The 16,133-nt window shown below is 45.0% G+C and overlaps 1 protein-coding gene across 4 annotated transcripts; it reads right to left on the bottom strand.

Annotated features, from left to right (window-relative positions):
- Positions 1 to 1,877: 1,877 nt before the first annotated feature.
- GHRH (growth hormone releasing hormone) lies at positions 1,878 to 7,338 on the bottom strand. Of its 4 annotated transcripts, none has more exons than XM_062589246.1 (6): positions 7,179 to 7,338; positions 5,535 to 5,666; positions 4,938 to 5,042; positions 4,175 to 4,309; positions 3,811 to 3,870; positions 1,878 to 2,790 (listed from the first exon to the last, which is right to left on the bottom strand). In XM_062589246.1, the coding sequence occupies exons 1-6, from the start codon at positions 7,256 to 7,258 to the stop codon at positions 2,766 to 2,768; spliced, it is 537 nt and encodes a 178-aa protein (XP_062445230.1). In that variant the 5' UTR covers positions 7,259 to 7,338; the 3' UTR covers positions 1,878 to 2,765. The 4 variants fall into 4 exon arrangements, with proteins under 4 accessions (XP_062445230.1, XP_062445229.1, XP_062445231.1 ...); XM_062589245.1 differs by having other exon boundaries at positions 4,175 to 4,312; XM_062589247.1 differs by having other exon boundaries at positions 1,878 to 3,095; positions 4,175 to 4,312.
- Positions 7,339 to 16,133: the final 8,795 nt, after the last annotated feature.

Here is a 16,133-nt window from a genome sequence, read left to right on the forward strand (position 1 = left end):
CTTGGGCTTATTTTTCCACTCTATGTTGCATTTAACTGAATGTCATTGACTAGCATCTTGAAGGCTAATGGCACCTGCAACACTTTTCGCTCACCTGCCTCTTTATGACTGAATAATTTAGTATCAGCAGTAGATGAATGACCTAGGAAGGAGGGGGGGTGAATCATTTGGGGAATAGCATGCATTTCTAGGAAATTCTGCTGATGCTTACTTCCATGCTAAAAACTTAAGTTACTGCTAGCCTCTGCTCCAGCTCCCAAATGTATGTGATGGTTCCCTCGTCTCATATCAGCTTAGTTTCTTTAAATGCCTTTTGGTAAAGGAACCTTATCAAATGGATTTTGGAAATCCAAGATGATACCAACTAGCAAGCATGCAAATAGAGGATTTTTAGCTGATTCCTTCATAGCACTCCAGTATGTGTGAGATGCAACTTCCCTTTTTAAAAGTCATGTGGAGTCTTCCTTACTGCACTTAAACTTAGCTCACTGTTTCTGTTCTTTATAATAGTTTCTACCAATTTGCTCACCATGAACATTACATTGGACAGCATACAGGTTTATCAAACTAGTCCTTTGACCTCCTCTGCAGCCCTTTTAAAAAACTGAACTCATGCTGTCTTCAAGTCGTCTGGAACTAGCATTTTTAAGCAAGAAATAGTTAAGCTACTATTTGTATTTTTTCATCCTGGAGTTCCTTTTCACTCTTATGAATTAATTTTGAGCCTGGTATTTTATTACTGCTCCTATTTGTCCCCTTTGTTTTTGTTTTTGGGGGAGTATATGTGTGTGTGTGGTGGTGGTGTGGGTTTTTTTTTTTTCTCTGATCTCTCAACTGGGAAAGATCCTCCAGTACTTCCCTAAGGAGAATACATGTAATGTAGTTCTACTATGACACATCTTTTCTAAGCTCTACATATTGCTATTGATTTTTTTTCTACCCTCTCTGCTATGTGTTAGCAAAGGATATTTTTATTCCTTTGGTTTCTTATTCCTCAGACACTTTCTGTTCTGCTTTATTTGTTTTTACTTTCAATCTGCCAGAGTTTGAGCTTTTGTTGTTGTTGTTGTTGTTCTTTAGACACAACCCAAATTTTCAAAGGGTTACCCTTTATTCCAAATAGCTGTGCTCAGCCATCTGGTTATTCATACAGATATAGGTCTTTTCAAAGTTGTTTTTTTTTGATGGCTCTTTTGATTTTTATTCTGAGTCTCCAGTACAGTTTTTATGCTGCTGCAAAAGTTTTATTCTTTTGTGATGGTTTCTACTGACTACTTAAACTGCTTCATTTTTATGTAATTCTCTTTCTTGGAATGAACTCCTAAGAAATTTTTAAAGTGTGTTGTGATCATTGTTACACAACAGCTTTTCAAAAACATTTTGAAATGCCTGCATAAGGGTATCGCATGTTCCTGCTGTCATAGTTTCACTGATCTCCCTCAGCATACTCTCATTGCTTCCTGTCTTGCTGAGGTGTTAGTAATATTATCCTAATGCTAGAATTGTAAAACCTCAATAGGGTGAATGTAATCTGTAGGGATTTGGTGCAGGTGTCATTCCCACACGTGTTGGAGCCTGTTATCCTAGAACATGGTCACATGAAGAAAAACGGGATGATGTCTACTGCAGACTGTGACAGCATTGTTCAGCTGCAGGGAGGAATGCTTTCAGAGGTTTTTGTGTGTGTATTTCTAGCCTAGTCTTGAGCTGTTGGCACTGGACCCTGCCTTGGACCTGGAGTCTTCATTAGCACAGCACTTACTTATTCTCTGTGCACTTGCCTGCTGTCTTTGAGCAACGTCATCCATTCTGGGCACAGGATCAAGAAACTAACATTTCAATAGACAAAGAGCCATCTTGACCTGCTCTTGGACAGGTTTATTTATAACAACTTTTATTTCCTGCTAATGATGGGAAAGCAAACCCCATCCTGATATTTACATCTCTAAAGATACAATTATTACATGAACAGTAGGATAATTGGGGTGACAGGGAAGGAGGTGGCTATGTGAGAGAGTATTGGGGTAATAAAATATTTCCTCTTTAAAGGATAGTGAAAACACTTACAGCTGTTATCTTAGCCATGGTAGAGTTCAGAGCCATTTGACAACACATTGAATTAAAGCATAGTGACAGCCCATCTGATGCATGGGCATCTCCTTTAACTCTTGCAGAGCAAAGCCGTAGCTTCAAACAGCTCTAAGCTGGACTCTGTAAGCCTTTCTAGAGCTCAGATTTGATGTAAGGGCTCTGTATCAAGGAGCCAATAACAGCCCATAGTGGTGTTTCTAACAGATGGTAGATAACGTGGATCCCTGTCTTACCTCACCTTGATCCAAACTGTGTTGTACTGTCAGCCTCTACTTACAGGAGACTATAATCAATTTACTAAGTTGCTTAAAGGTGCCTTCTTGGTGGCCATATATTTATTAATCAGACCTTCAAACAGATGATGACTTTGCAGGTTTCTTGTTATGCTTCATAATTTGAAAAGCTTAATTAGACAATATCTCTGCAGGATTAGAAGTGTATTGATTGTCTGGCTTTGTACAAAACAGCGTTAGGTTAAACCTCTGAGGGTTTTTTCCCTCATTCAATACACAGACTAGTATTTAGAGAAGGAATTAATAGTAAAGACTGAAGTAAATTAAACTAGGCATCATAATTGTGTTCCTTATCAAGGAGACTGAGGAGTGTATGCATCAGTTTCCAGCTGGTCACATCGGGGAATGTGTCTTCATTGCTGTGAATGGTTTGCTGTACAGTTATGTCCATGAGCTCTGAATTATTCTGGACAGAAGAACAGAGAATTGTGTGTTATTCGTGAGCACACACTGAAGTTTTTTCACTCCTTAAGAGGCTTCTCTCAGCTGACCTTACTTGTGGGAAGAACTAGTGCATGCAACTTGAGCTTGGCAGAAGGCAGTAAGTGAGATGCCGAAACGCCATGCTTTCCAAGCTGAATCCACAGCTGTGACTTATGTAAAGTTCTTCTGGTACAAATGTAAATGTCTTCCTCCCTCCCTTTAAACGCACTGATGGGGCTCTTCGCACCCTTTTAAAATGTGCTGACTGGGAATGGACAGGATCAATTTCTGTGACAGAGGAGTAAGGTGAAGTTGGTTCATATAAGAAAGCAAGCATTTGTATGAATAAAAGCATTACCAAGGATGGAGCGGTAGACTGTCTGCTGGCTGTCTCCCAACGCTGGCAAGAACTAGAGCATATTTCAAGTTCCAGGTGACTATTTTCAGGAGCAAGGGGGAGCAGAAAACTAGACTCCCTCACATCTATTCAGTATAGTGAGAGGGAAACCTAAGATGTCCCAGGGATCTAGAGGCAGGATCTACTCCCTGAGAGGGACATTTGTCCATCTTTGTTCTAGCTTAGACACTCAAGCACACTATCTCAGATAGCTTTAAAAGGCTGCTCTTAATTGATGCAAGCAGCTGCGGATTGCCTGATTCCCAGTTGTCTGAAAGGGCATTTGAGTTCTGCTGGATTTGCTGATAGACCTGCCATGAGATCAGTGTGTGTGTGTGAGGGCTCAGGCCAGAATAAGCAGACCAGAAAGGCTTCCTGGGGAAACCATTGCCTAGGGCTTCACATCACTCAGAGGTCTCTCTCTTCAGAGTAAGGCAGAGCTTTTTCTCTTCTCTCATTGACAGCAATGGGACTTAGCTTTGGTGCGGGAGAGCCTTCAAACTGCTTGTTCAGTGCACCTCAGAAGTAGTGCGAGGCACAGAATTGAACAGGCAGCGAACAATACTCACCAGAGCATAGGGAGACGAAAGGGGGAAAGATATTTACATGAGTTTAGCTAGGGTGCTGGGAAAGCCTTCTAAGTGACTGCTGCTGATGTCCTGAGGCCTGTGAAAAAGAAGAGTTGGACAATCATGTCATAATTTGGGCTTGAGAGAAAAATTCTTTCCACTATTGTACTAAACTCTGTGCGATAAGGAGACAAAGCAGCAACACGGTACTTCGTGTGGTGTGGGCTGTTCCTTATCCGCACCCTGCTTGCCCGTGTAAGGGGAGGAGGGGTTGTGCGGTCAGAGAGGAGTTTTGTTTTTTCCTGGAGTGTACCTGAAGGATAATACTTAATCCAGCAGCTTCATTTCTGAAAACCAAACTGCAGTAAGAACCTTGTCCTATTCCTGTTGTGAGCACCTACCTTTGATTCTGCAAAATTGCTCCCAGAAAGTCCCTTAGTACCATCTGTTGGTGGTAGCGGCTGTCCATCAAGATGCTGTCAGACTGGCGCCTTGTCAGAAACTCATGCACCCCGTCCCCTGGGCTGCTGCCACTGCTTCTGTTATGCAAAGACCGGAACCAGTGTTAGCAATGCTTCTGAAAAGCCTGGTGCTATTTGCAGGGCTTTTCAGTCCCTTGCTCAAATAGCGGCTCGGGCAGGGCAAGGGAACCAGCTGGGCGTCAGCCTCCGGCCATTCTGTGTCTTTTCAGTAAGAAATTGGTCGGCTGTATTTGCTCCTGTGTTAGGAGAGAGATGAGAGCTGGCTTGCATCTGACTGGTTGGTCTTATTTAGTGGCAGTAACTGATCTGTCTAGCCAAAGCTACAGGAGTGGTAGAGGGGTGGCTGTTTTCTGTGTTCAGACCAGGACCAGGAATAACCATTTCTACCAGTGAATGATCATTGCAACTATTGTCCACAAAGATTATTGCTTGTTGCTGGCCAGTTAGAGATCTCAGCTGACCTGGCACTGACAGGGGAGGATTAATTATGCTGCTTAATAATAGTTGTGATAAGAAGAATCCTAGAAAAGGGGGTGTAGAGTGCCCTTAGGTGTGGGGAACAGCAGGAAACCTCTTTTGTTGCAGAAGATAGTATTTCCTTATTTTCTGACATGTACAAAAGAAACTGCCCAGTGTAATAAGCAAAATATTAGCCCTAGGATAGCAAGATGATGTGGCTTACCCAAGCCGCTTGCCAATAATGGTCTGTAAGAATTTCCGTGCAGAAATCTGCCCCAGGAATTTCCGGTAGTTGTCAGTGAATATGGCATCGGCATGACGCTGCATCCTAGTGGTGAAAGACAAGTACAAGGTGTGCTCACTGAACTAGCAATGAACCTTCTGGGTAAGAAATGGACGTTTCAGATGTCAAAATACACCAGAGAGAACACTGAGATCGGGGCAGGTAACCGTACCATAAATGCTTTGGTATTGGACTGTTGTGTTGGAGAGTAAAAGGATTTGGGAGAGTTCAGTCCTGATGGGGAGGCAGTAGGCAAAACAAAGTATTACCTACTGTTCCTCAGTATCTGCACTCAAAGTGAAGTCAGAAAACCAGTGGGAAGGAGGAGACCTGCAGGGCTGCGAGGGATGTCTGGGACAGGAGTGAAAGGAGCCTCTGGCAGCTCCAACCTATGGTTATTCCCAGGCTCCAGAAAACCCTCATGCAGGGGAAATGTAAGCTGCTGCATGGTCCCTGCTGGTACAGGGATGAATCCTCTGTGCTTCAGACAGAAATAACCATCCTTGCTGCAGCCGGACTGAGAGCTAAGGTACAAACCTTTTCTCAGCAGGGTCTGTTAGCAAACCCTCCTCATCCTGTTTCTCCACCGAGGGGTTATGGCTCTGCAATGGGCCGTTGTCCTGTGGCTGGAAGTTCATGGCCTTGCCAACAACAGGCCCTGGATTGTACCTGCAAGAAAAACCCAAGGCATGCCACTAAGCAGGCTCAGACATCAGTCAGTGACTGGTCATCTTGACCTGCACTCCCTGTTCTGCTTTATCTCTCTCCTCTTGCCATCTCCAGCTCAACAGTAACACAAGTTTTATCTGTCATTCTTCCCAGATAGAAACTGCCTTGATGCTCTTTCAGCAGTGAAAGATACTTAGCATAGCTGTCTCAAGTGCATTTTCCCTGTCACTGAGCTGCCAGTGATCCCAAGCAAAGCCCCACTGATTCTGGTATCCCTATGCTGTGGCTTCGCCACAAAGGTAAAGCATTTCCTATGGGATGTGGCTAATCCACTTTACAAAACCTAGTGCTCAATTTTGTGTATCCATCAATTTGTGGTGGTAGGAAGTAATACTAATACTCAACAGTCAGCAGGGCAGTAATTGAAATATTAATAGCTCTTATGTTCATGCACTGAAATATCTGCAGTTGTGATTTCAATGCAGGTTGCCTGGAGGCACAACTTTTTAATCAATGATGGAGTCAGTAGTGCTGGCTGCTCTGGAGTTTGCCAGGTTTCCCTTTATAAGACCCAGCATTCAACTCCAAAACCTACTGTTTAGACTGAAATATTCCATGCCAGGTACCTGCCTTCTTTGGCAAGCACCCTTACGCTAGCAGTGTTCCTAAAAAGGAAGCCAGGGAAGAGAAATAAGTTTACTGGTGCATGTTCATCTGTTCATGGTTCATCTGTTTTTCAGTTTGGCAGGTACTTATTTTGCAGCAGGGCTGAGGACTGCAGCCAGGCTGCTGTGTCGGGGAGCAGCAGAGGAAGGGATGAAGAGCTGAGGAGAGCTCTGGAAAGCAGAGCTGGCTGCTTTTTGCTAACCCAGGTACCTCCCGATTTTCCTAAACCCAGAGCAGGCCATTTGCCTAGTGCTGGCTTCACTTCACTTAATCTTAAAAGAAGCCCTCAGGCTGTGTGTTTGCACCCTCTTTGCAGAGGTACAAACTGCTGTGTCAGCCCTCAGATGTGAAAGAGGAAGGCGGGGAACCACCCCGGGACTGCCTGCGCCCAGGGGGTCAGAGAGGGACCACGAGCCGTGTCACAGGGTGCCCTAAGAGCGCAGGGTGCTGGGAACCACCAAGTACAGTACTGCAGCGTTGCAAGACTGTTGCAGCAAGGGCAAGGACATCTTCCTGTTCCTCCCAGGTGGAGGGGCAGGGCAGCCTGTCCTCGCTGAGGTCCGAAATGACATCTGTAAAGAAAGATCTTGTGACACAACTTCCTGCTGCTGTGCTGGAAACTGAGCCAGAGGAGCGGGGAACGTGCTTGTAATAGCAGGAGGGGGCTCAGGCCAGGGCTGAATGAACAGATGGGGCATGGGGAGCATTTTGTCCATCAGCACTGAAGTGTCTCATCAGTGGTAAATGACTGCAAAATGCCCTTGTAGTTTGAGTCTTGCTATTAAACACCTAGGCTTGAGAGATGAGGCAAGTGTTACGGTGCAGACGAAGCATTTGTCAGCCTACCTGAAAGCTGGGTAGAGAGGAGAGCAGATAGAGCACGAGACTAAATGCAGGAACAGGAGCAGGGTGGCCTTATCCAGCATCTTCCACCCTTTGGAGTCACCTGAAATGCACAGCAATCAGAGTCAGCCACAGCAATCGGAGTCAGCAGCCGCCGTATGGTTGGAGCCAGCCACCCTGTGCACAGAGCTGGGAGGGGAGGCTAAATACCACCTTCGTTCTTGCTTCTCATTAGCACAGACTGACTGGAAACACGCCTCTGTGTCTGATTACGGCTCTTCAGGCACGCTTCCCAGAGCAGCAGTGTCTGAACATGGCAGGGACTTCCCCAGCAAGCACCGTTTCTGGAGGCAATAGCTGTGTGTGCCCCTGCTTCTCCGCAGCTGCCGCAGGAGCTGAGTGTCTCCCTTGGGTCAGGGCTGAGGTCTGCGGGTGGCAGGGCTTCATCCCAGCGGATGACCTGCCCCTCTGATGCAGTTCAAGAAGAGCTCTCATGCTGGGGCAAGCCCCAGGACCAGCCACGAGGGCTGTTCAGCAGCAGTATAATGGTGCCTGGATGCTGGAAGAGAGCAGTTTGCAGGGGCTGCTGAAGGCACCTTCCCCCCCACCCCCCAGCACTGCCTGTGGTGGGACTATTGCTGTTTCCTATCTGCACCTGGTCCTTGGGATGTCCCCTGCCCTCAGCTCTCCTTGGGATGTCCATCTACGTGGCTATGGCACAGGTAAGTGTGTAACAACTGACTGCGCTGCCTTGACTGACATCCAAAAACTATGGACTGATGGTTCTGATGGAGAGCATCAACAGTGAACTGATTTACTACTCAGACATAGCTGGCCACCTTCCAGAATACGAATCAGAAAAGTTGGGGGGATGTCTGATTGAGGACTGGTGTGGACCTCATGTAAGTGGGGCTGATCTGACACCACAGAAGTTAATAATAATTACCAGCAGTGTCATAAGTTCATGGACAGACAGTGGGCAAGGCGGTGCTTTGGGAAGTGAGGTTTCTTATCACAAGCTCTTTCTCAGCCCAGCTCCTTGTTTCCAGCTGCGTGCACTCCGAGCCCAGGGGAGCCAGCAGCAGCTTCCCCATCTGTTCCCTTATAGAAAAGCAGTTGGTCCTAACTCGGAAGAGAGCTGACTTCTTGCAAACGCAAGGCTGGCCTCCACTCCCTCCGAAACCACCTGTTTTTCAAAATCACTTTTATCGCACAGAGCTGTGCAATGCCCAGGAGAAATAAAAGACTGACTTTGGGAGAGTCTTACAGCGCTTCTGGGTTTAGGGCAAAAACTTCCTGCCTCTTTTGTCATTTTCTGCTGAACTCAGAAAATGCACGTGCCTTTTGTGCCTCCATCCCCAGAACGTCTCCAGACAAGTCCCAAATCGGATCTTGTTCTAGACAGAGCATGTGATCTAAATAGTCTGCAAGAGGGTAGCAGGACTTCTGTGGATAGTGCCAACCAGCAGATTTATTCGGTACCAGGAAAGCTGCTAGGAGAGCTGAGAAGTGAAATGAAAAGAATAGAAAACCTAGCCCAATGTTGTCTGCTTCCCTCATTTCTTCTTAGGATATAGCCCTGGCCACGGCTTTCTTTCTGTGTCTGGTTTCTCTTTTTCAGCGCTAAGTTTGCCTCCAGATTCCGTTTCCATCCCTTTGAGAATGTTTGTTTGGTTTTCACTGCTATTAGTTTCTTTTTGATTATTTTTTCATTTCTGGTTTTGCCCTTTTCCTGTTTTGCTTTGTCTTCTCTCCCTTCTTTACAGTGTTTCTCCACCTATTGGACATTTCTGTCTCCTTTTTTTCCCATGGGAAATGAAAGTCCTACTCCCCTCCCCAGGGTGTCTGCTATTTCAGAAGAGAAGCCAAAGAATTTGTAACCCTGCTTGAGCCACCTGAGAGCTTGACAGCTCTGTAAAATTTTGTCACCTTTTAAATTCTCCTGAGGTTAGGTTCACTTTCTTATTTTCCATTCTGGCAGCATGTTAAAAAAGAATTGATAAATAAATTCCCCTGAACGTAAAAAAGCTTTTAATGCCATTCCAACAGATAAAGCACAATAGCTTCATTCCATCCTGCGCAATGTTAACACAGCAGCGTTTGTGAAAATGATGTCGGGAGATTAGATAACTCAGTTTCTTACTGTTTCTGAAATCCTATCTGATCAGTCTTTAAAATACTGCTCTCTGTTTCTGAAATCTTATCTGATCAGTCTTTAAAACACTGCTCTATGCATGCAGTGAAGTCTTTATTGTACATTCAGTTTTATAAAGTTCAGACTTTTATATTGTGAAGTATCACATTAGAAAAGCAGAAGCCCTTTCAAGCGGCTTGCTCTGCCTCGTAGCTGCCTTCACGTTATCCATAACACACCGTTGTGTCTCTCCTCACACTTCGGTGTGGCTCAAACAATTTTATTGATGAGCGAGTAACACAGCATTCATTTTCCAGGCTAAGAGGAACTCATACCAGTATCACAAAAGAGGTTATCTATGCTTCGTCTAGTACATCTAACATGTTTTTACAAGGCTCATCCATAGTACCATTCTGTTGATTTATTCTGTAGTTCAGTTATTACTTCATTCTATAACTCGGTGCAAAAAAATCTCTTATGGCTGGTGCAAAGGGTATTGTATCTGGCACAACTAATTATTACTGATGCCAGCTTTGACTGCATTTCAGTGTAATTTAATTGTTCCCAATTTCTAAATCGACGTTATCTTGTTAAACCCACATGCAGAGGCTCGCACTTACGTTCTCTTAGGAAATAAGCTCGTCCTGGATCGGCTGCTGCTCAGGTGCTTCCTTCTGTTGCGAATACAACTTCTTTTTTGCTGCTGGATCCGTGCCCTCCACGCTGTGCCTGGGCAGGCTCCTGGGAAGTGTGCTGAGGAGGACACTGCCAGATCTCCCCGCAACTGTCCTCTAGCTGCCAGCGAGGTGCGTCTCCTCTTTTTATACCTGTGCTCCCTCAGGAGTCCTGTGGGCTCCTGAACGTCACAGAATCAATTACCTCCGGGATTTCAAAGGGCTGCGTTCAGCATCCTCTCCTTGTGCGCGCCAGGACGCAGGCAGGCAGGCAGGCTGCGGGGAGGGGGTTATGCCTGTTGTGGTGGGTCATTCGCATGTCTCCTTTCTATCTTCCAAAGAGTGAAGAGCAAATAATAATAACCTGGCGCAATGAATGACAAATTTATTTTGCAAAGTAAACTTCTCTTTCCCTTTAGAACAGCATTTTTCCTTCTACCCCACAATAACGGAGTTAACCATTAACACCTTCCCACACTGCCTGCTCAGGAAGGTTTATCTCTTTGCCTTTTTCTTTTTCTTCTGATTATCAGCCTTTTCCTCCTCCTCTGTCAGGCGCACTGCTAGCATTAGTGGGGCAGTTTGTGCTTCAGTCCCTCGCAGATATCGCAGCTTCCCACCAGGCACAGACAGCAGTCAGAGAGCCTTGCTCTGTGCGTGTGTGCTGGAAAACGGCAAGGGTCTTCTTCGGGCTCCTGCATGCCCGGCAGCTTTTCATTCCTGGAACAAGGTTTAGGGAATTCCTGTTTAAAAAAAATACATCTCTCTGATGTCAAGAAGACCAGGACAGTTCAGAGGAGTTAAAAATGAGGTACTAGTATAAATTCCACCTGCTGTTTTTTAGTATTGAATTATAACGCCTGGAATTAGTGGGGACCCAGCCCTTCCTGTCTCAGGGCTTGTGTGATTTGATGCTGCGAAGAAACTTCAGCAGGTGAGATGACTCATACGTCTGTTGCAGAATACTTCTGCCTTGCAGCAGAGCACTCGTCCCAACTGTCACTAGGTCTCAGGGAAGGGCAGTTCATCTGGTGCGCAGTGTGTAACTGTGCGTGCAGGGGGGCAGCAGCATCCAGCACTGGTCTTTTGGCCATTGACTTTTTGCTGCTTCTTGCAGTGAGAAATTAATTAGGTGATTATGGCTCAATATCCTCCTTCCAAAATGTAGGATCTCAGGAAGCAGTGGCCCAACAGCCAGGAAGGTTGGTGTGCTCGGAAAACCAAATGGCTCCATGGCACGTGGAAAAATGTGCGCTGTTGCTGTCAGGCTCTCCCAGACGCCCCAAGAGCTCATGTTCCCTTCGGTATCAAATCAGGGCCAGGCCAGTTCACAGAGGAATCAAAAGAAAGATTGAACAGACCAAAGCAGGAACTGGAGCAGCCTCTGAACTGTGCAGCTGATGAGGGGCCTTCAGTGTAATCGAGAAACAAAACAATTCTTTGAAGAGAAGCAAGGAAAACTACTGTCTTCCTTCCAGATGTAAAGAGAAAAAGAAATGGCACTAGCCTGTTCATGAGGAGAGAATCTGCCATGCAAATCAGCCCGATCAATGTATACCGTCTCTACTCCTGAATATCGGACAAGGTGATTTCTTGGGTAGAACAGATTTTTCTAAAAACGGCTATGCTGATGCACATGACTGTGCACTGCCTTGGAAGTGCAAAGGAGCTTTTGCTGGTATATTTGAAGTAATCTGTTTGTGTTCTCTCATGTGTGAGGTCAGTTGCACCAATCTTTCAGCATGACTTATTTTTCTTCCACCGTCCTGGTGCTACACTGGCTGAACAGATGAATCAGACCACATTGTTAAACCAGTCCAGAGCCAATGCTAAGTATTTCAAGGTATTATCCTTAGCATGTTTTGGGGGTAATTCTTTATTCACCTGGTCCATTGCCTTAGACAGAGCTGCTGTAATATACTGGGTGATATTTCACAGATCAAGAGGAATCAATCTATAACTGACTTGTTTATGGCTGCCTGCTGCCCAGCTTGGATTAGGAGGATTGTGATCTGCATTCTCATCTCAAGCTCAGTGCTTTTAAAGAAGGCTGTATAAAGCTCTGGTCTCCTGGGGGGTTCCTTGCCCTGATTGAGATGGGTTCCTGTCGTGCACAGCTGGACCAGCAGGATTTACGCCACAACAAGCTGCCTTTATCACTTCAGATTAACAGCGTGGGGCAGCAGAGTTGTCTAAAAACCCTCCAAGCTCTTTGGGGGCACTTTAGGAGTTCTTAAACAATGTAAACAGAGCAGCTTTTCCGTCCCTGGGATTTCCTGTCCTAGCTTTATTCAAAGCCTTTGTATCTTCCCAGGACCTATAAAGGTCAGTCCTGGAGTTCCTTACACGAGGATCCTTGAGCTCTCCGTCTGGCTCGTGAGGCTATTTCAACCTCGAGTCCCACAATGTTAAAGAGCTGATGTCTCCGGATCAAAGCTGGTACAGACGGGATCTGGTGTTGGTTGGAGCTTGTGTTGCACCCATCTCAGACTAAGCTGCCAGCTATGATCTTTGTTCTCATGATCGTTTTCTTGTTTACACAGATTTCCTCCTCTACACAGACAGACTTGATACCCTCTACGCATAGCTCTCTACGCGTTCTGTTCTCTGCGCAGATAGATGTGATACTCTGTGCATGTGCAGGAGGGTGGTTCTGGCTGCTGTTCTGCTCTCTGTAGTCTGAGAGCCGTTCCGCATGTTCCAGTGGCATTCAAAGATGAAAGCAAGTCTAAATGTACTAAATGTGTGAAAGCATTCTTCATGGGAGCTTCAGTTTAGGAGTAGCAGCATAACAATTTGGTGCAACAAATGACAAATTTGCTTTGCAAAATAACAGCTTTTTCTCCTTAGAGAGTATCACTTGATCTGTACTTAGAACCTTTTCAGTTTCTCCCCACATCTCTCCTCCTTCCTACTGCAACTAATTTTGTTAGCTTTCTACTAACTCCAAAACATGAGGTATTTAACATTCAAATTATCTCCTACAGATCAGCACTTCAGCCGAGCAATGCTCAGTGGGTAACAGGCTGCTTTCTCTCTAAAGCCCAGCTTAAATCAGTGAAATGATCCTGCTCACCTTGTGAGGTTGAAACTAATAACAGTAAGAAGCAACCCATCAGATGGCAAAAACATTCCTTATTCTCAGTTGTCAAAGCCTCTTCAGCACCTCTCCAAAATGTCACAGGCAGTGGCTGTCGATTCCTGACTTCTCTAATCACTGCCAAGCTTGATAGAGCCACACACAACTGTTCTCTGTAGTTTTTTTCTCCCTGGCAAATGCTCTGGTGACTAGCTTATCGCAAATGTCCCAATGCTAAATTAAACAACTGACTGGAACGATTAGGAGTTACATTTTCTGCTTAAGTTTGTCATCTTAGAGGCAGGATGGGACATGTACTTTCGGTTCTAATGTCTTATTCCAAGTGGCAGAGCTAAGGCACTTTATTAGTTAACCATCAATCATTTACCTTTCATTCCAAAGTTCCTCAAATGCAAAAATGCAATCATTTCAGTGGGAAGCAAGCAAATAAGAAAGAGCTGAGAGGAAAAAAAGGGGGGAGGGAAGGGGGTTGGTCCATGTTACCATTTACTCCTAAGGAAGAAACAGAGAACTCAAAGGTTAAACAGAACAGGTGGGCTGAGACATGCCCTGTACGTACTTGTTTTTTCCATGTTGGCAGAATAAAGTGCTGGGATTTGGATCTTCAGAAACTCCAAACTTAATCCATTGAACATCAAAAGATTTCCCAAAGCGAAATTTCCCTTGAGGACTTTGGATTGATAAGAAGCTGAATACAAACATTTATCAAAATAATATATTTTGAGAAAAAGCCCCTGTGGAGGAGAGCACAGACTGCACTATGAGAATGAGTCTGAAGCAAGGGATCAGATTAAAAATAGACAAAATAAATCAGTAATTCAAAATATACAAGAAAGTGCTAGTAGGAAGGACTGTCTCACAGAGTTAAAAGCCTATTTGAAAAGCCTACTTAATCTTCAAACATGAACGCATCACTGAGGCCACAATAGACCAAGTGGCACCAGCCTGCAAGATGTGCATCTGTCAGGAGGCCTGACGGGCTCTGCGGGTGAGACCCATTTATAGAGCTGGTACCTGTCTGGCTCTGTTTATTTCTTAGCAGAACAGGCAGGAGCATTTCAGCATCACCCAAGTGAACTGCCAGGAATTTCAGCCAGTTACAGCCAGTTGTAGGCTTAAGAGATACTGGTTCCTAAATTTCTGGCTCTCTAACCACCACCTGCCCAGGCAGACAGGGCTCAGATGCCAGCAGTGAATCTCAGATAATTAAGGCATTTCCCTCTGGTCTCCATTGCCGTTTCAGTTTGGAAAGGAGGCTTGGCTAGAAGGTTACACAGCGCACGGAGCCGGGGAAAGGGGAGAGCTGCGTTTGAGCCCAGCTCTGTCACTGGCTCACTCGCATTCCTAAAAGCGCCTTCGACTGCTGGTTCTTGGATGCCGGCTGCCCCGGTCTCAATTTTTGGAAGCACTGAGAACAGACTCTGAGATGCAGCAGTGTAGGAGAGGGTCCATGAACACCCACCCCCTGCCCAGCGAGCTCTAGCAACTACCGCAGACAAAATCCCTCGCCGTCAGCGGGCAGGCTGGAGGTTGGCCAGGGCAGTTTTTGTGACTTGTTTCCCTTCGGAATCCAAATGCTGCTATTAATGCACCCAGCCAGAAAGGACTTGGAGAGCTTCTGGTGAAAAACAGAATCTGAGTGTTACTGATGTCTAAAAAGTAAAATGTAGTTTATGAACAGGGAGTGAGAAAAGCCACATTTTCAATAAGGGCTGAAAAACTAAAGCAGTTTGGCTTACTTTTTCCCTGCCTAATAATAATAGAAAACCTGAGGATAAAAAGACCTCAGTGTGCAATGCTATGGCACATGTACAAGGTATGGTAATAAATGGTCTTACCGCAAATCCTTGTAAAGGCACACAAGAAAAACTGCAATGCAAACCAAAAAAGAAATGTAGGAATACATAAAAAGGCTAAAGATGATTTGGACCTGGCAAAAGTCTTCATCTCTGAGCTCTATCTCTACACAGAATGAGGTGCTGATAAAATTGCCATTTGCAGTTGTAGAATCGATTTTAGCTTTGAAACTCACTGAAATTTTTTAGGCTTTGCAAAATCATTCACCCAACATACTCACTCCTACAGATAGCTTCCTTTTCTAAAATTTCCAGATCAGCTGAAATGAGTGTGTCAGCGTGGTGTAGGTAGAAGGTATGCACCAAAGTGGGCTAATGGCACCACCTACTTGCTGTTCAAAGGCTGCGTGTCTCCGCGCAGAGCCTGGCAATACCATCAAAGTGCTTGATAGTTTCTAAAGGGAGACTAGTGAGAGAGGGAAAGGGTAGGAGCTGCGTAAAGGCTTGAGATTTTGTCTTCCTATTTCTACTTTAAATATCTAATACAATTTGGTGGAGGTGGGGAGGCAGAAGAGGATAAAGAAAGATCTTTAACCTGGAAACCCACGGTATCAGTTGCAATATAAGTGCGTGTTTTACCCTTGGCCTGCAAACCTCGAACTGAGAGGACCAGAGCCTCTTAGGTGTATGTGGGCAGCACCACCAAATTCAATGCACCGTTAGCACTGCTAAGGCTCTGCCCTTCTAATCCGTATCGATAGGATCTCTTTTGACATTTGCTTTGATGAGATTTCTCTATCCTGTGTTTTTGTGTCCTAAGCAGTCTGTGTATGGGACCTGAAAGGGCAGAATTTATTGGCTTCCTTGAGCTCCGTGTTTAACCCCTACCCATGGGTAGCAATAGCTCTGTTAATTATTTTAAGAGTGGGGTTTTTCCTTAGGTCTTTCATGTCAGAAGAAATTCTTCGTCCAGGTGTCACTAGCCTGTGTAACTCACAGCCATATGCATTCTCCGACTGTTTGTAAAGTCTTCTGCATTAAAAAAAAAGGTGAAAGCTTTTTAATCCAATTGCTCAGAACCTTTGAAATTATTTTTATTAATATAATTTTAATTCAAGCACTTGGAAACAGCCTGGCACATCCTTTTATTACAAAAATCCTTCTATTATAAATGCCTCACCCCTTCAGTAGAGAAGTAACTGATCACAGGAAAACCTGACCAGTTTTCCCAAAGAACTTAGGCCCTCCAGTAAC

The sequence above is a fragment of the Rhea pennata genome, chromosome 16, assembly GCF_028389875.1.
Source record: "Rhea pennata isolate bPtePen1 chromosome 16, bPtePen1.pri, whole genome shotgun sequence".
Taxonomy (NCBI): Eukaryota; Metazoa; Chordata; class Aves; order Rheiformes; family Rheidae; genus Rhea; species Rhea pennata.

What these genes read in the sequence shown, in the direction of transcription:
- GHRH (XM_062589245.1), bottom strand. Translation starts at nt 7,258, where the DNA reads ATGCTGGATAAGGCCACCCTGCTCCTGTTCCTGCATTTAGTCTCGTGC. An exon ending in ACAGACCCTGCTGAGAAAAG is followed by an intron (nt 5,043 to 5,534) that starts GTTTGTACCTTA and finishes TTTCACCACTAG; the next exon opens with GATGCAGCGTCATGCCGATG. An exon ending in AGCACCCTAGCTAAACTCAT is followed by an intron (nt 2,791 to 3,810) that starts GTAAATATCTTT and finishes TCTTCTGTCCAG; the next exon opens with AATAATTCAGAGCTCATGGA.